Here is a 26,282-nt window from a genome sequence, read left to right as displayed (position 1 = left end):
CAGATTGAAGACTGAACTTAGTAAATTAAACTTTGACATTAAACGGGTATTGTAAGTATTGAGCTGCTATAATAAATATTTTGGGTTTTATTGTTAATGTCACAATAGGAAAGTCGAACGTTGCAGTGAATACTGACAGTTCAAATTTCAAATGAAATTTTCAGGTATCTTTGTATGTAGGATTACGTGTCATTGCTATCCTAGAATGCTGTTTATAAAGTCTATTACAATACAAAAAAAAATGCCTTTAAATGATAAAAGTACAAAACATACAGAATTTAGTGGATATGGATTTTTTATTTTTAAGTGAGGAGATAATAATTTATTTCTGTGGGTGTTGTTGACAGTTTGTTATGATAATATCTATACTTTTGCTAAGAAGAAGTAACTAACAAAATAGCAGCCAAGATCCATGACAGTAGGCCCTACACCTGAGCATCTGTAGGCTTAAAAAAGGCAAATATGTTATGAAGCAATTAATAACAGGATGCCTCTTCAACAGTATCCAGGTTGAGATTTCTGCTTCCCTGGCTACCTCTCTAGGATTACTTGAGGATAAATGAGAATTTGGCCATTAAGTCAGAAGCATTGCTATGCACCCTGGGCAATTGCAGGATTCAGGTTAGAGGTGAGCTTGGTTTATGGTAGCGATGGCATTGCTTGTGAAAAAAAAACACAAGGTCAGGACCTGGCAGGCATCAAGTCCTGTCTGTATTAACTTTTGTCGTTGAACAGGTTTTTCCACCAGTGAATGTAAAGACTGATTACTGCACAATTTATTTATTTTTCCCTATCTAGCAGTATGCTGGACATAGTAAAACTGCTACACGTAAAATTCAGTTACAACACCTCACTGGAAGCAGTGTTGCACATTGGGGTGGTGGAGTCAAACTCCTGTCCATGGGACTGTTTCACCTGTTTCCTTTCTGTGACAGATTAAGCTGTTTGCTGCTGTGATTAAGCTCTGCCTAGCACAGCCGCTATACTTCAGTAGGGCTGGAAGAGGGACAGTGCTGGTCTGGATTTTCACCTGTAGATCTGCAGTGTTTTTAAAGGGAATTGTTGTAATAAGAGTTGGGACACAAGCAGAGGAATGACTTACTCAAGGTTGTTAACCAATAGTCGTATATAACACAAGATTTTAAGACTTCAAGTCTGGGTTACCACTGTGTTTTATAAATGTTGATCTAGAAAGATATTCAGTGCTAAGTTGCATAGTTTTTTTTTGTGTTTGCTTATCTCATGGCAAACCTTGGAGAAAGCCAGCTGTGACAAAACTGATTGGTTCATTACAGTTTCCATGTATCAAACTTTTTGAAGTATATATCTAAAAACTCAGAATCACATTATCATCACATATTTCAGTTTTATCACATGAAAAAAAATATGGGCTGTAAAGAGTTTTACGCTTGCTGGCATTATTGTCATGCCTCATATGTTGAACCTCACTGAAACTGGTGAGTATAATTACTGCTCTTCATTTGTCATTCAACTATGATGTAAAATCCTCCTCCTTTATGGAACAACATAACCATTGAAGTCACCATCCAAAGCACATATACCTGGTAACGGCTGAGTAAAAGCTGAGTTGTGTGACCCAAGAAACTGGGTCAATGCTTTTCTTAGAAATTCAGCATTGACAGGGCAAACTATATATGCCCAAGTGCATAGAACTACAAAGAACTGGAACAAAAACAGTCATAGGCAAAGAATTCCTGCTACATTGGCCCAAGGAAAATAAAAATCAGATAATGCAATTGAGCACTGTCCTCTCTGAAAACTGTAGTCAGATAAACTTCTACTGTTTCATTTCTTCTGTGTCCAAGAAAGCAAGATTTATTAAAAAAAATTATGAATAAATGATAGTGAATAAATGATCAAGAAAATACTTGACAGCATCTCAGTTTTTTCTTTAGAGTTCAATGGTCATTAAGTCATCAGAACTAACATCATCACTTGTGACTGTTGATAACCTGGTATCACTTGGAGGATCCAGCTTCCAATGTGGAAATTTGTGGCCAGTGTTCTTGTGGAGTCATGGTATAAGAAGCAGTCATAGAGAAAAGTGCAGCATTTCAAGAGTGCATATAGAATTGATATGACCTCCAGTACTAGAACTGGAAGCTGTATGGGGTTAAAACAAAAATAAATCTGTCAGAAAAAGAAAAAAAAAACTGGGCAAATCAGAAGGAATCAAATATCTGATGAGGCTACTTAATGAACTCTTTGAATGGTGACTTGCAGATGAAAGTGAAACCTTTTATAAGGTTGCAATTAAAGACTATCTGGAAGCGAGCAGGCAATAGAGCCGTTCTCAAAGAGCAAGGTGAGTCAGTGGGATGGTCAGAAATATAATTACAGTGATCTTGATCTGGTTTTCCACAAAGTGTAGTTGAGGAAAACTTTGGATTGTTTTGTGTTTGAGCCTCTGCAAAGACTTGTGGACTTCAGAGGTGATCTTGCAGATCACTTTTGGTTACTGTAGTAATCCTGTTTCCTAGTCGGAATGAGACGATGTGCCTCATCCAAATGAACTCTTTGGAGGCTAGCTGCTGATACTGCCTTAGGCAGAAGATCAAAGGATTGGTTATTTCAAGGAATGAGATTGCTGAGAAAGAAATTACCTTCCCATAATTTGCAAAACCTACTGAATAAGATGCAAAACCTCCTGAATCATCCATCTGAAGAATGCATTTGGCTTCCTGGAATGGACTTCAGAGCAGCCAGAAGCTTCCCAAGGAGAGAATTTAGGGAAGTAATTGGTTCTTGCAATTGTCTTAAAGTGCAACTTCCTCTCACAGAGTGGCAAGATCAAATTTTCTGGTCCCATCAGGCAAGCACACTGTTTAGAAGTGAGACAGTACATAGGAGGTGGGGGAAAATGAATGACTGGTATCACTGTTGCACAGTTATGTTATTTCAGACATTGTATCATGTATTTGGAAATGCTGGAGCTGAGGGACTGTAAAAATCATAGCAGATGTGAAAAAAATGTATGATTTGGCGATGTGTAAGCAGGATGTGGAAAACGGTGCAGGAAATGTGATGTTTGCATGATTGATAAGAGAGAGCCCTGGTGCCAACAGTATCTTGTTGTGGCATCAATGGAGTGTGTTGCTGAAGAGCCTAGCTTTCTTTCTGCCAGAGAATTGAGAGTTATGGCTTTAGAACCATAGTTACAATGATATACTCATGACTTATTTCAGGAAGTGACCTGACAATTGTGAAGTCAGGCACCAAAGAAAACTGGAAATAGAAGAAACCTTTCCAAATGATTTTTGTGGAGTCAAGAGTAAGCCACCTATAGATCAAAGGAAAATTTAAAATTCAAAGTATTCCAATAAGTCTTTGAGATTGTAGGCTTGCATGAAACATGCCCAGCAGTGAATGAGAACAGTGAATTGTACTTCAGAAGTTTTGTTTCAATATAAAGCAAATATCTTTAAAATAAAGAAACTTTTGGGCAGCGAGGACTGTGCATTCAACCAAACACTGAAGTGGAAACATTCAAGCCTTATTGGTGATGTGAACATCTCCTGGACACATTTTTACATGAAAATATACAGAGGCTGAGAAGTGTCTGCAGATTAGTGAGACACAATGAACTAGGGAGAATTTAGTCTTGATTGCACTTTGTGCCTCATTTTTCTATGTAGTTAAGATACAGGGTGTGATAATGGTCTAACTTGTAGTGACAAGTGCATGAACTAAAGCGACCAAGCTCATGTTCAGACATAAGAAAGACTTCCAGTAAGCTGGAGAGAAAAAAGCATTTTTCAGTAGCTGCTTTTCATCTCATTGTCCCAGTTTAGCAGAGGACATACAAGATAAAGAGGCATTTTATCACTTCAGTAAATAACGACTGAAAATGTCTGGGCAGCTATTCTTTCCAAACATTTAAGTCCTCTCAGGATACTGAAACAATTAGAATCCCAGACTTGCCTGGGTGATGAAATGTCTGCAGGTATCTTCAGATGCCATTGGAGTGGTCCCTGCATGTTTGCTGTGGGAATCTGGCGTGGTGCTTGGTGTTACCTGCTGAGAGAGCTCTGGAATTTCTGCATTCTGCCTATTTTTACTCAAGAATGGGATGTTTTTATGTGACAATAGCTTGACGGGTCAGATCCGAGTGCTTGATCTTAAGGATTTAACAAAGGCATTTGTTATTCCTGTGGAAAAAAAAAAAGTACAGTTTTTTCTTCCTCGTTTTTGCATCCAGAAAGAATATGGAACTGCTTTATAAGCTGAACCACAAATATCTTCCATGAGTTTTTGATCCTTCTACATATGAAGCGGAGTGGAATTCATCTGCCAGAAATGCATTCAGTGCCCTATTCTGGTAGCTCTTTCTGAGTGGTGCTTGCTCCTGGTCTCTGGGCTGTGCAGTCTGAGGTGGTTTGCTGCGGTTACCCGTTCCCAGCACTTAATCTGCTGTGCCAGTTGTGGAAGAACAGGAAGTTCATTTTGTCCCCGTTACCAAGCTTGGGAGCCCTGAAAGAGCAGTTTGTGCTGGCAAGAGCAGACTTCAGAGTATCTTTTGCACCGCTGACACTGCTCTGACTTTCAGCCAAAGTGCTTGCAGTTTGTGTGGCTGGAGGGAGGGTGCTGAAGGGAAAATTTGAGCGGTACAACTCAGAACAGTCAATAGCAAATGATCATCTGCTATCGCTAAAGAATCAGTCCGATTATGTGCGGTTTCTGCTTCTCAGCTGGCTTGAAAAATAAAGAGATTCTGAATCTCAGAAAGCCGATGAACTTTGTTTTCCTTAGTATGCAGGGAGTAGGAGATGCTCTGATCTTGGCCCAGGTCAGGGGTTTATCTCAAGGGGCTGATGACTTCTCCACTACTCAGCTGCTAGACCGAAGGTGGGATCTTCTGGGTAGACAGTGCGTGTGATGGAACTGAAGATTGCTTGGAAGAAGCTGTTAGGTTCTCTGTATCAGTGTAGATGTAAGTGGCCAAAAGGCATCTGCAGAACCTGAGCTCTCCAAGGAGAGGCAATGGGCAAGGCTCCAATGCTACCCTGGCTGGGTAGCAGCAATTTGTGCTATGGAGCTGGAGGGGCTGGTGTTCACACCTGCAATGGGAATGAGTGACCAGATGAATTTCTGTGTTTCTGGATTTCTGGTTTATATTAGCCCTAATACTGAAGCTTTTAAATGATCTTGGCCAGAAGGGATTGCTGGGGGCCACTGAGCATTCTTACTTTAGTTCTGCCATCTTTGTGCAGTGAGAGCAGAGGGAAGTGGGAATTTGTGGCGGCTGATCAGTTCCCTTCCAGGTGATGAACATCAGCTGCTGTCTGGTGCTTTGCATTGCCTGAGGGGATCAGAAGTGAATCTGACCCAAAAGCCAGTTGAAGGTTCATCCCACAACTCTGACAAAGTCTGTGTAAGGTTAGTTGGCAGTAACTAGCATAACTTTAATAATAATACTGTGATACCTTTTTCTGATTCAGGACAACAAATTAGATACAAACTTTTATATTAATGCACAGCTTTATGTACAAATAGCTGTTTTCAGTTCTCACTTCTTAGGTAAAAAAAATTAAGCTTGAAAGATGAACAAAAATACATTCTAAGACATCTTCAGATTGAGGATTAGAAAACAGAAACAACAGAGGTTCAAGCTTGTTTCCAGCTCACATAGTTGCTAATGCAGAGCTGCAGACCAGCAAGGTGAACTGCACGCTGCAAGGTGCAGGAGCAATTTGCTCTCCTTTTAAATTGCCGAAGTACTAAGCAACAGCGTACATTCAGAGGAATAATCCTCAACTCCACTTCCATTTCTTTAGGAAAGATTATTTATTTAGGTTTAACTAATACCAGTTTATACGCAGAGTTAACAGCTCTGTTAAATCTGGTGTCTTATTTAGGGTGCTGTACCAGTGGGAGGATTTGTGTGTGAGTAAACTGTGATTTTGGAGACCATCTTGCCTGCTTGAGGAGCAGTTTTTCAAACCACTGAGGCTGTGGATATGCGTTTATTCTGCAAGCTATTTTTTATCAGTGGCTACACATTACTGTTCACTGTCAAAACAGTTTATGTGAGTGCTTCTTAGCTCTCTCCAAGCAATGTGAGTTCATATACTTAAACAATTTAGTGGATGATTTCTGCTAGCTGAGTTGACTGTTGCTTGGAGACCATCAGCCTCTGAAAGGTTGTAACCTGAAATGAATGAACAAGCCTAATGTTTTCTTTTGCCCTTTCCTGCATTTGGGTCAGCTTGGTCCTTTTATTGAATGTTGTCATGTATGAGTGTCACTCAAAAAAGTGTCAGCCATCACCTAAGCCAATGCTGTTTTGTTTCTGTGTGTCAAGTTGGAAAATCATAGAGCTCTGCTTCAGAGAGGTACGTGGGGCAAGGCTGGTAGCTGCATTTCCCTATCAGAGAAAAAGCTTGAGCCTAGCAAGTGTGTTGTAGCAGGAGGCCAGACTTTGTGCCGCTCAGGCTGAAGCATCTCAATGTCCTCCTAAAAGGAAGTGTTAATCAAAATATAGTAGACAAGTTGTTTATGTGAATGGTTGAGATTATCCCAGACAATGCAGTGCTGTTTGACTTGGAGAAAGAACTGTATAACCATACACAAAGCTGCACTGTAGAGATAGTTGCTTGGCTTCGGGATTGTGTAATGAAATCTGGAAAGGTGATAAAAATGGAGCTGATTTGGGGTGGGGTGTCGTACTATCTCTTCAGATCAGTTTATAGCTGAGTATTTGATATTTATTATGCACGAATGAATAGAGAATTGTAGCTAAGGCAGCGAGCAGGTTTTTAATCTTAATGTGCCAGGCAGTGGGTTAACTTGTGATAATGTGTAGCAGTCCAGGAGGCTTGTGGAGTGATAAGGAAAGGGTTAGAATGGTTTTTCTCTGCTGAATATCATTGCACAATATTAGAATAACTTTAACAGAGCTTTTTAAACAGGGATTGTGTACACCAATTAGTTTGTATAACTTGAAACTAGATTTGAACTTTGGTACGCTCTTTTGTCTAGGTTACCCTTTGCAGGAAAGGGTCCAGCAGCAGGGCAGCATTGCTGCTACTATTCAAAGTCATTGTGGGAGCCAGGGTGGCATGGATTGTACCATTTTTAAGGTAATCATTGAAGAGAGCTTAGGGTGTTAGGCTTGCCTGCAATTACCCATAATGCTGTCCACCCATAGGAAGAGATGGAATACACAAAGTGTCCTGAAAGGTGCAACAAGTTCCTCTGGGAATGGCTGCTAAAATGTATCACATTTACTTATGTTTTTCAATTGAAAAATAATAGAGTGCCTCTAGATAACTGACATCTATGAAAAGGGAACTGTGTAGGATTTTAGTGCATCCCTCCATGATACCTATCACACTGATTGAGAGTCCTTGTAGTCAGAAAATAACCTGGGTTGGAGGGGTCTTGGACAGATCATCAGGTCCAACTTCTCATAGGAGAAGGGAGCTTAGAAGAGATGATCTTGCAACAGTGTGCTGAGTTTGATAGTTGACTGTAACAAAAGCCAGTGATAATGGCCACTTACTGTCACCCACCTTGTTCTGACCTCACTTCACTTTCCCGTGGGTGCTGCGTAGTCTTCAGCAAACCAGTTTATTTCCTTTCTTCTCCCATCACTGTTAATATCATTTACCCCTTTTTCCTTCACTGCAGAAGGTGATAGACTTGTTTAGCAGGACGAGCCAAGAAATGCCCCGTGCTTCCCTGCAGGTTGCAGCTCAGGACTTTGTTCTGGTGTGCTGTCAAGCTTGTCCTAGCTTCCATCCCCTGCCATGCCTCTTGCTGGCTGGGCTCACGCAGCCACTGCCTGCCTGCTGTTGTGACAGGTTACGATGGTGAATGGAGAAGGGGAAATGTTTTTTTTTCCACATATACAATGAAAGGAAGTATTGCAGTAAACCAAGTGATGTAAAAAAGCTTTCCCGGCACATTACGTTGTAGCACTTTTTTTCCACTGCTCCAAGCCCTCAGTGGTCTGGTGGGGACTGGCAGACCAAGCTTGGCCCTCTGACAGGCTGCACGTGCCGCTGCTGGCTGCTTGGGCTCCCTTGGGCAGTGAGATGAGGCAGCTCACCATTGAACAGTACCACCAAGTTGGTAGCTCCCTGGTGCTCCTTTAGGTACAGTGGTTGCAGCAGAGTGAAGCGTGGTGGAACTCCTTGGCTTTCTCATCTGCCATTGTGGAGGACACAAAGTGGCCTTGATTCATCACACCATGGGGAGGAAGGGCACCTCTGCCCTGGGTTTGGGCAGGAGAAGGGAAGCTCTTGCATGCCTGAGTACAGTGGAGGGCAGTGCCATTTCATTGCTGACGTGGTGAAAGGGATAATAAAATATCCAGAAGTGAGGTAAAATACAAGGCCGGTGGCGGGGAGGAGAGAGGAAATACTTGGAGATGTCTGCAGTGTTTCCTGTTTGTTTCTGAAAATTATGAGTCAGATTCCCCACAAACTAGAGAGATGGGTTTGAAAAATCATGAGATTTAAAAGAAGTAATCATGTGTGGATTTGTTCTCTTGGTATTCTGGTTTTGAACTTTAATACCTGATGGCCATTTTTCATATTTCTCAGCACAGCAGTGACAGCAAGAAACACATGCTCTTTTCTTGTTCAATGAAAGTAGAGTTTTATGTATATATATATATATATATTCATACAGCATCAAGATGTAAACCATTAGAAGAGATAAAGAGACCAAAATGTGTGCCGTCTTCTTAGTTCTTCTAGAATCAATTGTCATTGACCTTAAAAACGTTCTCAGTGTGACTTTGTTGTAACCCTCAAGCTGATTTCTCTTTGGTTTATGATGTATATACTTCGATATAGGAGTGAGAAGGTGCATCATTTCCTGCCTGGATCATGCTTGAGAATAACAGTGCTTTGAAGTCTGATCCAGAATGAAACGTGTTCCTTGTCCCGGAGCTTCCCCAGGTAGAATGTAGCTTGCATCATTAAAAACATGGATTTTATAGGATCATAATGTAAGTGTTACTGTTTGTGCAGCAGTATACACTTAAAAGGAAAAATGAAGTGGATTCCATTCTGGAATGCACTGGCTGCATCTCTGAAGTGTAAGCTTTTCTAAAAGATGTAGTTTATTTGTCTGTCACGTAATTCCTGGTTATTGCACGTAAGCGATCCAGAACTCCAGTTCTCCAAGCAGAAAATGGTTACTTGCAGGGATTTTTCCTCTGTTATGGTGTCAGGATAAACTGTATGAAGAGACCTTGAAACACTTTGGTTCAGCTGAAAAGAATGCTGCAAAACTGGAGGGCCTTCAAATAGAAGGCCAAATTCATGTCTTTGTAACAAAGCTTGTTGTTAAGACACACCTCAGGACGTGATATAACATTTGGACACCTGACAGCACAGCCTGCGAGTCAGTGTTGTTCAGCACTCAGCAGTTGCTGCTCTGATGTTTATGCGCTGATAAAAATGCTGTCCCTGTTCAGCAAAGTATGACTGGCTCTGAGAGCACAAGTAAAAACACTGGGTCAAGAATGAGACCGTTTTCCAAAAGCCTTCCTGCTGTATCAGTATTAATAAATAAAGACGAGTTCACAGGTGTCTGTACCAGTGACCCACCAGCATGGCTCCTGGCATGATTTTGGCACTTCTGCTCATTCTTTCACCAAGACCTGCATGGGAGCAGGAGCTGGAGGGCTTCTGGAAGCTCCTGAAGAGCGTAACCATCCCAACCTCCCTTCAGCATGAGATCCTGCTGGTGTAGATGTGGGCTTTTCTGTGCCACTTAGCCTCAGAGCCTGGGAACGTTCTTGGGCACGTTTGATTTGCAATTGTAAGGATAGCCTCGCTGTGTTCAAGCCAAAATGGATGCCAGCTCACATTGAGGTCAATTTGAGAAAGGGCTGAAGCACTGCTGAGGTAGGAATCTGCCTATTATAGCATTTTTCCATATTAAAATACTAATTATGAAAGATTCTCATGACCAGCACTGCAATGCACTAGATTCTTTTACACCTTTGCCTTCACACCTGCAGATATGCACAGAAGTTGCTGTCTTGCCATCTTATTTATGGCTGCTGTTTCTTGACTCTCCCGCTTCCCAGCTACTTCACCATATGGAAGGAGCATTTCCTGCCATTTCCTCCATGGGTTGGTTCTCCACTCTGCTGCCTGTAACTTCTCTTAAGCGAGCAGGTACAGGTTGGGTGTAGGTGTGGCAAAATGCTTGGAGAGCTGCTCCCAGCTACTGGGAAAACAGCTCTGAAATAATCTGGAACAGCTCCCAAAATGATCTGTCCCAGTGGGAAGCTGGCTTTGCTTAGTTTAAAAACAAGTCAAAGTAACTGTAGTTTTCCAGCTGCTTTTTGTTAGAAGCATAGAATTGCTCAGGTTGGAAAAGGCCTTCAAGATCATCAAGTCCAACTGCAACCTAAGCATGCTACCCTAACTCTAACAACCCACCGTTAAATCATGTCCCTGAGCACCACATCCAAATGGTTTTTAAACACATTCAGGGATGGTGGCTCAACCACCTTGTTTGGAAGTCTTGTTTGCTTGTTTGTTTCTTGCCAAAGAAACAGAAAAGCAAAGAGAAATCTGCAAGAATACCTGGCCCACCTGCAAAAATTTGTAAACATCTATCATTGCAAAATGAAAATTTAAAAAAACACCCTTTTGTTTAGAAAATTGGAACACGTGTTGATGTAAAGTGTTCTCTTATGCTTTAATAGCTGTGCATAATTCTCATTAACATCAATAAGAGCTGGACACATATCAAAGAATGAACAGACCTCTTTCAGAGAGATCTCATGAGCCAAGTCTTCATCCCTGCAGGCAGAAGTCAGTGCTGAAACCAGCAACAGGATTCTGGGAGCTGAATTACCTACTGGGTACAGCCTTGTGTCTCTAACACTGTTCAACTGCGAGCTGTGTTCTTTTATTTGAAAGAAAACCGGTCTGTGGTGTGCTTCCAGAGCACTGCTTTCACCAGTAAGGTTGTGACTGGGCAAGGTTTGTGTCCTGGTGTCAAGCTCAGATTTATTGCCAAAAGTAATGGCACAAATCCTGGGGTGTGACAGTGGCAGCGCAGTAGTGCTCATCTGCACTGGGGAGAGGCCCTGGGACGGCTGAGCCATGACACACCGAAGAACAAATATTCAAAGCACTGGGACAGACGCCTAGTTGCTATCAAATAGTGCTGCTTGACTGACTTCAGAGGAATTACTTGTGTTCGTGCTAGCTCTAGACTTGTCACCATCTGAATGCCTCTGAAAACAAGTCCTTCTTTGGTTCCTGAAGCGTACCCAAGTTTGGAAAACAGTGCTTTGGTCAGCATTTTGATAAAGAAATGTTCTACACACATAGTTTTACGCAATGCCAGGGTTTTTACTCTGATGCTGCAAGATCAGAAAAACGTGATTTGACATCCAGGGCCTAGATTCCAGGTTGTGTTTGCATTTGTGTGTTCTATAGTATTTACATATGTGTTTATGTTTTTGTGTCTATATATTATTGTCACAAAACTTGCTGAGCTGTGTAGCATTTGAGAATGGCTTCTCTAGTTAAACAGTGATATTTTTACATTATGGTATTTCAGCTAAATATAAGCGTCCTAATTCTCTCCCTTTGCTTGTTCATCCTTTATTTAATGAGTTGCCTTTCTGATGTGTAGGTGTGAATGCCTTAATTACCGTTTTCAATGATGAAGTCATTTTTTTTGATCACTTGACTGATGTTGGCAGTTCTCAACAGTATTTTTCTGAATAAACCTTTTTATTTCATTAAATAGTGTTAACCATGGCAAATTCAACCGTTCTACTTCCTTTCATTAGCACACGCTCCTTCAAAACAGACCTTTCAAGTGGATGCACACAAATGTGCATTGCAGCTATAGACAAAGCTGAATAAAAAGCATGAATTCTTCTGGTATGAGTTGAATGCAGAATTTCTGTTGGTTATGATTTGTTTTTTATTTTTGCTTTGCTGCCCGGGGTTGAACCTTGCAACAAGTTCTACATGCCTACCTGCTTTTGAGACCAGATATGCTGTTAATAGGAGCTCTTTCTGAAATCACTTACGTACTGTAGAAACGTAAGTTATTTGGCCTGACAAGGACTGATTTGTGAATTACATGCCTAAAATTCATGTAAAGATACAAGTTTACCTACTTCTGAAAATCCTGTTAGTAATTAATGGTCATCACAGTGTCAGTGCTTCTAATGCGTTCTGTGTCAACACACGTCATACTTTTGCTTCAACCATGCTTTTTTACATTGAGAGGGCTGAGTTGCAGACGTGTTATGGGTAATTATAATGTGTAAACAAGCAGAGTTAAAACCATTTGCTTAAGTAGCTCCTAAGCTACTTAACATAGCACCCTGTTTGTGTTGGGCCAAATCCTGGACTCATTACAGTTTTTGCATTCAGTATGTTGCTGGTAGGAGTAAAGATTAAGTAGATGAGCCACCAAAGTTTGATCAAATTTAAAAACTTTGGTGAAGTATGTTTTGGATGCTCCTTAAAGTAATAAAGGGAATATTTGGAGATTATCATGGACATTTGTGGTATATGGCCTCTGCTCTGAAGAACATGAATGTAAAGCCTCATTTTAGGCTGTGTATGTATACTTTATGTGGGATAAGACCTCAAACATGCTGTAGCACAGCTGATGAGCAGAAGGTGACTTTTTTGGATTTGCTTATGTAATGTTCCACTTTCTGAAGTCTTTTCTTGAAATGATCAAGTTTCCAGTGTTAGCAAAATTTTAATTGTTTGTACAGCTCTCTTTACCTTCTTTATTTTGTGTGTAACTAACTAAAACGAACTAATTTTGTGTGTAACTCACAGATGTCCTAGCTGAGCAAGTTTAATTGAAACTGAAACATTTTTCTTTTTTGTTTCCACCACACCTTGGTGATTGGAATCTTTAGAAACAAACTGTATCACAAGTAGCAAATAGGCAAGGGGGAGAGAAAGAGACCGTGTCCAGAAGGCGTTTCATCCTCCTATTCTGCACATCCATCCTAGAAAAGGTTGATATTGCCCTCTGGAGGTGCCTGTCTTCTCCTCCTCCCCTTGCTGGTTCTGAGGCTTCATTTTGACAACAGTAAATAAGGGTGCTTTGTACCACTAAAAAGTATAAATACTCAGTTCCTTGGCAAAATAAGTATGCCCCAGTTAAGTTCGGTGCCATTTTCCTTGTGCTTAAATGACTTACCTATTATGCTGGCTAAGAAAATGGCAGAATCAAGACTAAAATCTGGGAATCATGTTTCCTCCCCTGCACTGCGATCTCCAAGTAGCACTGTGTTCTATTGTTACCAGGTATTTTAACTCTATTGTTATTCATTTTAATTTGCACAATGCTTTAAAAATAAATATAGCTATAAAATGGACAAGCAATTTCTACCAAATGGGTTTCTGAAGCTTTTACAAGCTAAAAGCATGACTGGATATAATACAATACAAAAGAATAACAGTGACATTCTGGATTTATAGCTGCAGTACTTAATTGAACAGACAAAACTTTTTCCCCCTCTGACATGTAAGCCTGCAGGTGCAGTTACAAGGATGTATCAGATAAGGAAAAAACTTTAGGGCTGCTTGTTAGTGCAATTGTTAATGCAGCTTTGGCACCGCCTGCTTGTGTGCTGTTGTTCCATTTCCCAGCGTGTGTTTGGTACCTTGCTTTGTGCCCTCTGTCTCCTTGGTGTTTGATAGTACAACCCTGAATAACCACGAGCGTTTTTCAGCATGATAGGAATGGCTGAGAGTTCCTGTCTGTGCAACTGGCATAAAATGCACCCACATTATTGTTTTACACTAAGGATGGCTTGCGATGAAGTTTGTCAGCTGTTTGAAATATTTCAGAAATATAAAGATTTTTTGTTTGATAGTTTTCCCGGAGTTGGGGTGTTAATTTAATAGCTTCTGTGTAAGGGAGATCCTTTTTGCTTTTCTGTGCCAGTTGGGGTTAATGTAAGAGAACTTGAAAGATCGCAGATATGAATAAAAGAGGATGAAAAATCAAGCTCTGGAGAGGAAGGAGACAGGAAAAAGGTCAAAATTCATACTGTGGAGCTAAATCATAAAGCTGTAAATCATCTGAATCAGGATTGCTAGTCAAAAAGGAGTATGAACTCACATCTTGGGAAGGGTGAGGTATAATAACTCCAGAGTTTTGGCAGGAGACTGCTTGAGGCAAGCAAGAAGTGGGCTGACCTAGATGCCTGATAAGAGAAGAAATGAAAAGAAAAGTGGGTGGACCTGGCAGAGAACTGGGTGGACCTGATTGTTTTGGCACTTGGGTATTTGGTGCTTGATTTCCAGGGCATCCAAATATTAATAACCTATTGTTTGTTATTGGTTGGCTCTTTAGTAGAATGACTAGCACCTCTCTTCCTGAGTGGGTACTGCATGCTGGGATGCGGGGAGCGTGGGAGAGGCTTTGTGGGTGAGAGCTGTAGTTTGGAAGGGGAGAAGTGTGTTGGGTGGAAGGTGTTCTAGAGGAATGTTTCTGGTATGGAGGTTGTGTGTAAAAAAGGGATGGCTGTGGAGCAAAGGAAGGGAGGCTTTGAGGGCTGCCTCTTTGCTTGTGAAAGAGTGTTGAGATCAAAACTTTGGGACGTAGCCTCAGCATGATTTGTGAACCAGTGCTGAACAAAGGTTGGCCTTGGCTCCACTGGCAATTAAGATGTCCAGCTCCGCTAGCAAGTAAAACGTCCAGCTTCTCTTGCTGACGTCTGTTGTCAACGTTATCCCCTGTTCCTGCTGCTGAGAAAATCTGTTAAATGATAATGTAACAGGAACTCTGAGAGTAAAAGCTGAGCTGAGCTGAGAGGAAGTGTTTTCAGTCTAACACACTCTGGCTTTGTTTATTAGAGGGATAAAATACATATGTGAAGTACCAAACTTAGTTTTGCACAGCCTCATGTGATACAATAATTAGACATCAGTAGTTCTCTTGTGCTTTTTAACAAGTTAGGCTTACAAACCTAGGGTAGTTACATGCACGAGAGTGTATATGCTAGTGTTTTTTGTCCCCTCTAGTGTGTTATTTTCTGTTACTAAGTACTTGGTAATACTAGCCATGAAACCTGAAGGTCTCTCTGTTGGTAGACAGAGACAAAATAACTTTCAGAGCAATTTTTAAAATTGAAGGCACAGCTCTACAGAGGTAGGTTAAATGAATACAGATTGTGCAGCTGCTATTCCAGACAATCTGAAAGGCACCTAACATGAAAGAGCCCTAAAATTCACGAAATCCATAATCATTGCTTTTCTAGTGTAGTATCTTTTTTCTTACATTTGTTTTTTGTTTTACCAGAACGTGATTGTATCCCAGTATTTTAAAAGAACTCATCGCTGTGAATAGTTTTTCTAGGAGTATTGCTATATGGCATTCCTTGACCCTTATGCTACAGCTGCAAGTTCCCAGAAACTTGTGGTATATTCACCTTTTGCCTTTGTTTTGCCTGTGTTAGGAAATCTGAATGGCGTGTAGGACATGAAGGCTCATCCAGCATATATGATTCATACCTATAAACCAGGCATGTCCAACCCATGGCCCGCAGGCTGCACGCAGCCCAGCATGGCTGGCAATGTGGCTGCCCCCCACCCTGCACTATAAAGGTGATGACTCCTCAGTGTGGAGTGGCCCCGGACTTGTGTCCGTTGCTCAGCAACAGCCAAACCATCAGTGCGCTATTAACGCTGTGCCAACTGAAAGCGGGGCACAGGGAGGGCAGTGCTGTGCAGTGCTGACTCAAGTGATGGCACATAACTGTATGCATTTTGCTGCATTGGCTAAACATAGTCCTGTGAACAGTGAAGAATATGCAGCCATGCTTTCCATTTTGATAAAGGAGTTTGAAAATAGGTATCAAGATTGCAAAAAAAATAATCAATTTATGTTTGCAAGGCCATTTTCAGTTGATATAAATACATTACCTGCAAATTTTCAAATGGAATGTATAGAGTTGCAATCAGACGTGGATCTCAAAAATCAGATCATGTCTCTTTACCAGACTTTCAAAATCCCCATCTTACCAGAGAAAAATAACCTTCGTTTCACAATCGCACCTTATTCATGTCATCACTTTTTGGCAGTACGTACATATGTGAACAACTATTGTCAAAGATGAAGCACGGGAAGAGTGAAATTTCATCATAAATTTCAGAGGATCACTTTGAGAACTGACTGAGTACTGCAACCACTGCCACTGAACCAGACTGATGCCTTGGTTTCACAAAAACAAGGTCACATATCCCACTAGTTGTGTGGTTTTGTTCCTCTCTTTTTTTTAATGTTTTAAGAAAAATATTAAAAATTAAAATGTTTTGTTACTTATATTAATGGTATTTTGTATTTTATGAGGAGTGCTCCAAAGTTAATGCCTCCTGTTTTATGATGCTGGCCCACAATATCAGAGGTGGACGTTGGTGGTATGACAGTAGAGGCTGAACCTTCCTACCAATATTCCATTACATTTTGTTGCCGTGAGACAAATGGCAGCAGAGGGGCAGTGTGACAAAATGGGGTCTGACATGGAAGTGTGCATGAAGCAAAGGGATGTAATCAAATTCCTCCATGTGAAAAAAATTACACCCATTGACATTCATTGATGCTTGGTGAACATTAATGGAGACCAGCAGTGGCTGTGAGCACAGTGAGGTGGTGGGTGATGTGTTCAAGCAGCGGCAACAGTGGCAGTGGGTCATCTCTGCTGGTGCAGATTTTTATGAATGCAGCATGCGGCTCTTGTTCATTGCTGGTGAAAATGCATAGCTAATGGTAGTGACTATGCTGAAAAAGAGTGTTTTGTAGCTGAGAATGTGCTCTATCAAATAGCACTCTTGTGCTCTTTGTATCTGTTGTAGTTTCCATGGAAATAAATGGGAGGCATTACTTTCGAAGTAACTCTAGACAATTCCTCTTCACTCAGTGTGGCTCAGGCAAACCAAAAGGTTGGACACCCATGCTATAAACCCATCTATCAATATTTTCTGCCAACATACGTGCCTGATCAGTTATACCTCTTCCCAGTAGTCCTCATCCCATCAAATGAATTCTTCCTCCTCTTTCCCTGAGTACGCATTGAGACCCACTGGTTGTGCACACATGTTCTGCTTTTTTCCTTCAGTGAAAGTCCCTAAAAAGGTTGCTGCTGTTCCCAGCAGTGGGAATTACCCCAAGTTGTTGTTTCCCTGTTTATGTTCAGTGCCCAGGGAGTGGATCATTTGTAGAAGCTGTATGAGAAGTTTGAAGCTGGTTTTAGGCAAGTTCTGACTGCAGATAATGAACAGCATTAGGAGAAGTGGATCCTGTCCTCTTATTGCTGAAACACCACCAAACAGAAGAGGTGGTATGTTTAAAACTGCTTTGCAGTTTTTGTGGACAAAAACAGCAAAGCAGACACCTGTTTGCAGGCAGGTGTCACCGTATAGGTGGAGTTCATTGCTGCAAGATATTGTTAAATTGAATGCATCTAAACGTGTTTGGTTTTGCACGTGGAGAGATGGGGCAGATTTAACCCCACCAGATGAAGGAAGATGCCTGTAGAACTCCATACAGTTTGGAGCTTTCACTGCTTCACGCTATACGGTGCACTTACCTTGGCTTATACTAGCAGGGAGTTGAAAGCTGCTTCTTCTCCACTGAGAAGCAGGCCTTACCTCCTGGACATTGTTAAGATAGCTTTAGTTCTTTTTCAGTGTGACTTTGTACATGCTAGCATGAGATCTCAGTGACTTCAGTGCCTGTGAGTGGCACAGTGAGGAGCTGCCCTTACTTCCTCTGAATTGAGTGGAAAAACTTTTGCTAGCTTCAGTGGGAGAGTGGTTGGGCAGCTAAGACAAGCTGTCCCATGAACATTGTTACTTCCAGACCCTAATTCTGCAATTACTGAATACAAAGGGCTATGCGTAAAGGTCTGTTGCCACAGCCGTTACTGTGACTTCACTGATGATTTATCTGCGGCACCTCTGAGCTACTGTACAACTTAATTACCACTGCTCTGCAGCAGTTTCTTGGTGGCATTGTGTATAAAGCAGATATTTGTTGTGTTCAAAGAAGAACTTGCACGAATAAAGATTATGCTACGTGCAGGGAACTTGTTTGTCATTTATATGCGGGCAACACTGAAAAGCTGAAATGTGGTCATTCCATATCTGACAGGTACTAAGTGACAACAGGAGGCACAAAGTAGTCCAGATCAAGAATTAAACAATTAAGCCCTTTAAAATCTACCAAAGCTTTTTGATAGCACTATTTGCTTAATAGTTTAGATCACTATTTAAGTAGTGAGCACATGTGCTTGTGTAATATGGTGATAAATTCTTCCTTTATCACCAACGTCTTCATTTGCACTCTTCAGCATCCTATGCAAATCAGCAAGCAATGATGGAAGGTGCTGTGCTGTGGTCTGATGGAAGCTGCAGATGCCCAGGACCTTTTGTAGTCAAGCCTGTTGTTTGATTTCACCCCTCAGATTAATTGACCCCATGTTGTGGGGGCCAAAAACTACTGGTTGTTCAGTGCATCCACCCAGCAGGCTTCAGCTGCTGTCTGCCCCTTTTTAAGAAGTGGGATTTGAGTATATTGAGTTCTGCACTCAGGGAAAGTGCTCAGGGGCCTCTTTTGCCCCAGTCTGCAGCAGGGGCTTAAGCCCTCACTGTGAGCTGCAGGAAACTCAACTATCACTACAGCACCATAACAAGTGCCTCTGAGTACTCCCGAACTCTTCAAAATGCAAATTCCTGGAGTATGTTCATCCTGTGAAAAAAATGGTGATTAAATTGCAGGAAGACTGCTGTACAGATAAAGCAATACTTTATTCAATTTTTTTCCTGTGTTGCAAGATACTTTGTAAGAAACAAATGTGCCAGAAGCCGAACAAGGGCTCAGGAGATGTTTCAGTTCTGTTGTGTGGCTGTCCTGCCCCACATCAATTAATCTCTCTGAACTGTCATTTCCTGTACATAGGATGGGAGCAGTAGCCATTCCGTTCTCCTTTGTCTGCCTTGACTGATGTCCTTGGTCCCTGATGACTGCAGAACTCTCTTATGGTCTTTTGTGCTTTAGACAATGCTTAAATGAAAGTGATGAATAATAAGCATTTACCATCTATGTTCTGAGCCTAGCAAGTCCAGCATGCGTTTGAATGCTGCCATTTCAGAGGGTGTGCAGGATCCTGTTTGTTTTTCTCAGCACTGGCACCATGTTTTGTACATGGCTTTTGTTACAGCAGTGGGGTGCTGTTATGAGCATTTTGCATTTTATCCACAGTTAGAGTTGTCACTACGGTACAGCGTATGTCACCAAGAGGCACAGGATGTGTCTTGTGAGTCACACCACTTCCCACGTACCGTCCTCCATCCTGCCTGTGTTTAAGGGTTAAATCTCATGGGTTCATTCAGACAGCCTCGGGGGGATTTTGTAGAGTGGGGAGTACTTGACATTAAAATCCCTTGGTGAGGCATTTTAATGTTTAGCCTTTTTGAGTCTCCTGCTTTCAGAAAGTCACTGAAGTTGGTGAAATTTGTAATGCAGCTAGGTGTTGAAATTACCTCCTACAAGAGGCTTCAATAGCAGTTCCCAGCAAGTACTGCCGTGACAACGTCTAGTAGGACTGCGGCTGCCCTGTGAGCAGGTGACTGAAGGAGTGAGTGAGGAGTGGGGCAGTGGAAGGAGAGGCCAAGGTCTGGCTGCTCTCCTGCCTTCTAGCTTCAGTCTTAGTCACTCTCTGCCACTGGTGGGCTTGAAAAGCAAATTATGCAGATGTCTGTCAAGAGTGATGAAGGTAGTACTGTTCAGGCCTAACTCAGGGCAAGAGGAATGGAGGTAGTCTTGTCCAGCCCTGTTTTTCCCGTGACTGCAGATTTTAGGTGCTGCTTATAGAATGCTTTGGCACATTAGATCATAGACAAAGGGCATCTTGCAGGACAGACTCTTCCTAAATCCTGCTGTCCAGGCCTTGCTTTGATCTTGTTAAGCTCTATGGTATAAACGTGTGCAAAAAGCACCTCCATGAGGCCATGGCTCTTCTAGCTGCCCCTTTGCTTCTCTGTCCTCTCAGAAACCTCAGATTTGTCTCCAAATATGCTACGAGAACAGAGCTGCTGACTTAAAAAATTCTTACTGTCCTATTAGAGGACAAAATCCATGGGCATACTGGGGAATCGGTCTTGTGGTGCAAACCCTTCAACTTGAGTGAAAGCTGAATGCATCTGTTTCGTAACTGAGACGAACCCAAATTGTGCATTTTCTGTCAGTTTCCCACAGAAGATGCTGCTATGACTTGTGTTACTGAGTGGCAGGGCAGTTCTGTGCCCTTAACCATGAGTAGTTATTTGAAACAGGCAGTTTGTTTACAAGATGCTTCCTGAAGGGAAGCTAAATTTATGCTTAGGAAGTTCTGTGATAAGATTAGCATTTTTTTTGTCTTCTAAGTGGGGCTTATAATCTTTTTTAATTATGTTGTTTATTTAACTTTTAAAATATTGCAAGAAATATGTTTAGTTTGTTATTTATATTTTCAGCTGTGGGTTACATAAACACTTCGTCATTCTACCAAAGGAAGATGTGCTCCTGTGAGTTTTGATCAGAGCTGAATCTTGATTTCACATGCCTCTTCTCTCTAGAAGAAACCTGGAAATTGTGAAGAAGAATGCTTGAAGACTAAAATCTGAGGGTGCTTTGTCAGACTCTGTATTCCAATTCTAGCTAAAACAGTGTTGTGAAAACAGTGAGCCATTGGTGAACTCCCCTGTATGTCCTGGTTGTGTAAGCAGCTCAGCATAGACTCCTGTACCCAAGTGATGGCTGCTTGCGCTGCCTGCCTTTGAAAGGCCTCAGAGTGGATGCAAGAACCTGCAAACAGGGTTAGGGCCAAGCTAACCTGTTGGACTTTAAACATCCTTTCTCGTATCTGATACAAACACAACTTCCATTTTTTGGCTTAAATTAGAAAAATGTATAAACTTCTGTACTGAAGATGTGATTTGTATGTGTGAATTTATGTATACTGTTCTCAAACATGTATTTTAGTGAGCAATAACCTTTGTTTTTTTAGGTTAGTGGATGACAGATGTGTGGTTCAGCCGGACGCGGGTGACCTTGCCAACCCTCCCAAGAAGTTCAGAGGTCAGTAAATGAGGATAACTGTTTTTTTTTAATTAATGCACATTCTAACTCTTTGGGCAAAGATTTACTTTACCAGAGAGGTAAGGTAAGAAGAGACTTCCCAGAAGTCTTGATGAACATCCTGTTGAAGTTTCAAGCCAGAATGTGAAAGGCCAGTTTTAAGAAAAAAATGCCAAGTCAAGGGGGGCGGATGGAGAACATGGGGAAAGGGACTAACTTGCTTGTGGTCAAAGAACTGATTATTCTGTCTGTCCACTGAGCATGGATCCTTCACTTTGGGAGCAGCTCTTTGCTCCAGCTCTGCTCTTACTGTAGATGGGAAATAACCTCACGAGGTTCACAACTACTGGAGCTGCCGATGTATTTGTTTTTTTAGAAGATAACCTGACATTTTAAGGATTACCCCCAGATAGTTCATCAGATTTTTATTTTTCTTTTGCTTTTAACTGGGCCTCATTTTTCTCAGTTTTTTTAGACATGAGCTAGTACTTGCAGATAATTCATTCCACTTTTTCACTTGATGGAAAAAACAACAAAGCACTGACAACTTGCAGTTTCTACTTCTTAAATGCCAAAAATACTCTTGTGGTATTAGAAGCTGTGTTTATGTTTAGGGAAGGAAATACAACCTTTCAGGGTCTTGTCTGTACTTAATTTAAGAGATAAGATCTGGCTGCAACAAAATGGAGCCTTACTAGCTGATTCAGACCTCTGTTGGCTTAATTAGACTTCAAATCACACCTGTTACAAGGACAGTTTTGACTTGCCTGGTTTACAGCTAGTGAAATAAATTCAATGTCCCAGACCATTGCTGATTGTGTCAATTTCAAGAGGTTGCACAGAGGTGTTTAACCTTACTTCATTTCTAGTATTTATGATACTATGGATGCGTATGCTTTTGTTGCAAAAAAGTTGCATTTAAAATATTGAGAGACTGAAGCTCCTCTTTCCCAGAGTATTCAAGGTTTATTTTCCATCGTATATTCAGGAAATGTCGCCGGCTAGTTCCAGTTCCAGCTGTGAGATTCAGCACATCTGCAGATCTTGGAAACTGGAAATTGAAAAAATGAGGACATGTACTTAAAAACTAATAGAAATACATTTCAGTCACTCATACAATATCATGGAATAACTTTACTGCAGAAATGGGGATGGCATCTAGTTCTCCAATGTGACTTTCAAGCTACCTAGCTGTGATTTCATCTTCTCACTGTGTTTAATTCACAGCTTGAATCCTGCACAAATTTCAGATGGGGATTCTTTGGATAGTGGTTCTTTCACTTCACCATCTTGATTTATTCCAAAGTAGAATATACACAGGTTTCTAGATGAGGCAGGAGTCACTGGAAAAGATCTGCATGTGATAGTACAATTGCGGAATATATTGAAATGCTTACAGTTAAAGAGATGAACAGAGGCTGAAAGGACAACCTTAAATTTTTCACTGTCTAACTTTTGAGTGCTTGATTTTATAATGTCAGTAGAATGCTTTTGTTGTAGCTCTGTTTCCTAGCTTGAAGGGACAAAGAAGGAAAAAGACGATAGCATTCTGTGTTGAGTTTTTCCAAAAAACATGATTTCAGCATCAAGAATGTTTGGGCACTTTGATCCAGGGTGCAAGGTTTTTGAGTTCACAGCACTAATGGCATACCACTAATGGTGATGGTAGTACACATGCATGTATGTAGGTCAGACATCAGAACGGGATGAGACACAGAAAACCTACAGCTGTTTTCTGATGCTAGGGAATGCAAAGACTGTTCTCCTGAGTTCCATTCCAGCTTCTCTCAGGAGAATGTTTTCTGTTAGTTGTAGACAGCTTTGGCTCTGTTACTGTTGCAACCTTTTTCTTTTGCTTTTGTAACACATTCCCTTGTCTCTAGCTCCCCTTATTCTTTCTTCTCCCCAGCATCCAAGCTTTTACTTTTTCTAACTCAGCTTTCCACTTCTCGGGACCTCCCTTTTCCCTTTTGCTTCCTGCTGCAAATGTTGTTGCTAGCTGCTTCTGTCCTCCCCCTCATTGCTGCCTCTTAACTATCTTTGGCTCCATGAGCATCTCTTCGAGTCACTTCTTATCCCTCTCCACTATAGGACATGGCCATACTCGACAATTTTGAGGTGTTGTTGGCATTGTGATAGCATGCAAGTCTGGATGAACTGTAATGCTTTCAGGAGAAGCTAAATTAGTGCAAAAGTGAGTTTTGTTGCCTTAATAGATGCAACCCACCATGCTATAACATCATGGCTATATTTTTAGGGGCCCCATCAAGCATCTGGTAGCATTTTCATGCATGACAAGTGGCAGTCATGTGAAGGGCAGCAGTAAAGATAAAACCGTAGTTGGTTGCCTTCTTTGTTTTGTAAGTCAAATTTTAATGCACTTGAGTTTGGATAGGAGCTCTGAGATGGCAGCATGTGATGAGCATGTACAGACCTCCCAAGAGTATGACCTAGTATGATCCGAGAGTATGACCAGTCAGTAATAGGACCAGTGCTCTTTAGCATCTTCATCACTGACATCAACAGTGGGATTGACTACACCCTCAGCAAGTCTGCGAATGACTCCTAGCTGTGTGGTGCAATCAACACACTAGAGGGACGGGATGCCATTCAGAGAGACGTAGACAGGTTTGAGCAGTTGGCTCAGGCGAACCTCTTGAGGTTCAGTAAATTCAAGTGCAAGGCCTTGCATCTGTGTTATGGCAACCCCCGCTATCAGTACAAGCTGGAGAATGTAAGGATGGAGCAAAGCCCTGCTGAAAAGGACTTGGGGATTCGGTGGATTGGAAGCTGGGCATGAGCCAGCAATATGCCCTTGCAGCCCAGAAAGCCAAGCGTATCTTGGGCTGCATCAAAAGAAGCGTGGCCAGCAGGATGAGGGAGGTGATCCTGCCCCTCTACTCTGTGCTGGTGAGGCCTCACCTGGAGTACTGCGTCCAGATGTGGAGTACAGAAAAGACTTGGACCTGTTGGAGTATGTCCAGAGGAGGGCCACAAAAACGATGCAGGGGATGGAACATGTCCCCTTTGAGGACAGGCTGGGGGAGCTGGGCTGTTCAGCTTGGAGAAGAGAAGGCTCTGAGGAGACCTGAGAGCAGCCTTTCAGTGTCTGAAGGAGGGATATAAGAAAGAGGAGGACAGACTCATTAGCAGGATCTGTTGTGATAGTACAAGGGGAAATGGTTTCAAACTAAAAGAGAGGAGATTTAGGTTGGCTATAACGAAGAAATTTTTTACAACGAGGGTGGTGAGGCACTGGAACAGGTTGCCCGAAGAGATGGTGGAAGACCTGTCCCTGGAATCTTTCAAGGTCGGGCTGGACCAGGCTCTGAGCAACCTGATCGAGCTGTAGATGTCCCTGTTCATTGTAGAGGAGTTGGACTAGATGACCTTTAAAGATCCTTTCCAACTCAAAAGACTCTGATTCTATGATTCTGTGATTCTATGTCAGAGCTGTATCTTAACAATTACCTATGAAGCATAGCCAGGACAACATTTTTCTGAGAACTTTGAACACTGTGGCACTTAGCTGTTTGTATTATGAGGGAAACCAAAGCACAGCTCTGCCACGGTTTGTTAAATTTCTTAGTTCTGCTCAAAAGCACTGAGGCAAAAGAGCTGCTAAAAGTCATCCATATAACCAAGACATGTAAGAATAATACATGTTTCTCTCCCTAAGAATCTCCCGGGAAGTGGGATTCAATTAAAATCTCGAAATTTGTGAAACAAACAAGAAATACTTTAAGTAGATTCTTGACATGAAAAGATGATTTAGGCATGAATGATTAGTTGAATGATTAGACATACACAACTAAAAATAGTGCCTAACAGCAGGAAGAGTAGGGCCTCTTTAGTAACAGAAAATGCTGTCTGCATGGTTTACAGTGTTTTTATCACTCACAGCTGAAACTGGCATTGATGTGAGGTTAGAGCATGACCTACATGTCAAAGGAGTCTGAGAAAGGCATGCTTCTAACAAGATATTTAGATTCCAAGGACTGACTTTGAAAATGAACATTAGAGGACTATGGTTGCTCTTTTTTTGGTAATATTTTAACAATTCTGCCTCCTTTCCCTGCCCTCCTCCAAAAAAGAAATTAAAAAAAAGTTGTGTTTTCTAACTACTTGTACCCTTCCTACAGAGTTCACTCAGAGATCACATGTGGGTACTGAGCTGTTGGCTTGAACTGAAAACCAGCGTAAAGAGATGTCTCAAAATAGCAGTTTCATTTTTGTGATGTGTTTGCTTTCCTTTTTCTTTTTGAGTGGGTGGTAGCTATTCTAGTTGTTTTAGAGCGTCCTACAAAACAGTATTGTTAAACTAAGGAAAGCTGTGGTTCCTTTTCATTTTGTGTCCGTATAAAGAAGCTGTATTTCAGATTTCCCCTTCAGTCGCACTACAGTGAGCCTGGAGTTGCTCTTTGTTCATCAGTGTGCACATCCAGATTTGTATCACTGTAAAAGAGGGCAGAATTGGTCCCACACGTGTTTCCTGAAGTCTGCTGAAAAAAAAGAAGCATTTACTGTTTTGTGGTTAAATTTAAGGGACTGGTGAAGCCAGGTGCTTCTTGTCCTAATACTGAAATGTCCTCAGTGAAATTAATGAGCTAAAGGCGTAAGTTAATTTTTCTAATTTTCCAAATCACTGAAGTCTTCCATGATTGATAAGAGCTGAATTTCTGGCACTTAAATTAAAAGAAAAAAAAGGGAGGGAGAAAAAAAAACAATGACAAATATTGTTCTAAGCCATCTTTACACAATGTCAATAAATATTTAAGAGACATGATAAGAGTTTTTTCCTTTTCAGACTTCCTGAGTGTAGTTGCTTTTTGGTCAGAGGATGTGCTGTGTGTGTTATGTGTTTGTTCTACCCACTATTGCCTTATTCAAAGCACTAATATAGAAAGAGATTTTGTGCATTTTTGCAGACTCAGACACATGGGCGCATGAAGATGTCAGAGGAGGCACTCTGTCTGCTTTGTGAGTGGGTTACTGAACTGACCTCCAGGGGGGCAGAGCTTTGGATCTACTGTGTGCACTGCAAAGTTGCTTTGTAATCTTTTATGTCGCACTTTTTCTTTTTTCCTGTTCATTTAAACTCTAGCTTCCTCAGGGCAGGGATTGTTGTTTTTTTCTCTCCTCTCCCTCTCCCTCTCCCTCTCCCTCTCCCTCTCCCT

At 41.5% G+C, this 26,282-nt stretch overlaps 1 protein-coding gene across 9 annotated transcripts in view; it reads left to right on the top strand.

Annotated features, from left to right (window-relative positions):
* Positions 1-26,282, top strand: part of ITPR2 (inositol 1,4,5-trisphosphate receptor type 2) — a 313,815-nt gene that overhangs the window by 9,024 nt on the left and 278,509 nt on the right. For all 9 annotated transcript variants that reach the window (XM_021392091.1, XM_021392096.1, XM_021392086.1 and 6 more), the window contains exon 2: positions 21,035-21,105. In XM_021392091.1, coding sequence (XP_021247766.1) covers positions 21,035-21,105 — 71 coding nt within the window. The remainder of the gene's footprint in view (positions 1-21,034; positions 21,106-26,282) is intronic.

Source organism: Numida meleagris, chromosome 1 (assembly GCF_002078875.1).
Source record: "Numida meleagris isolate 19003 breed g44 Domestic line chromosome 1, NumMel1.0, whole genome shotgun sequence".
NCBI classification, from domain to species: Eukaryota; Metazoa; Chordata; class Aves; order Galliformes; family Numididae; genus Numida; species Numida meleagris.
The sequence above is the reverse complement of the archived record's forward strand: the minus strand, read 5'-3'. Positions and strand labels throughout refer to the sequence as shown.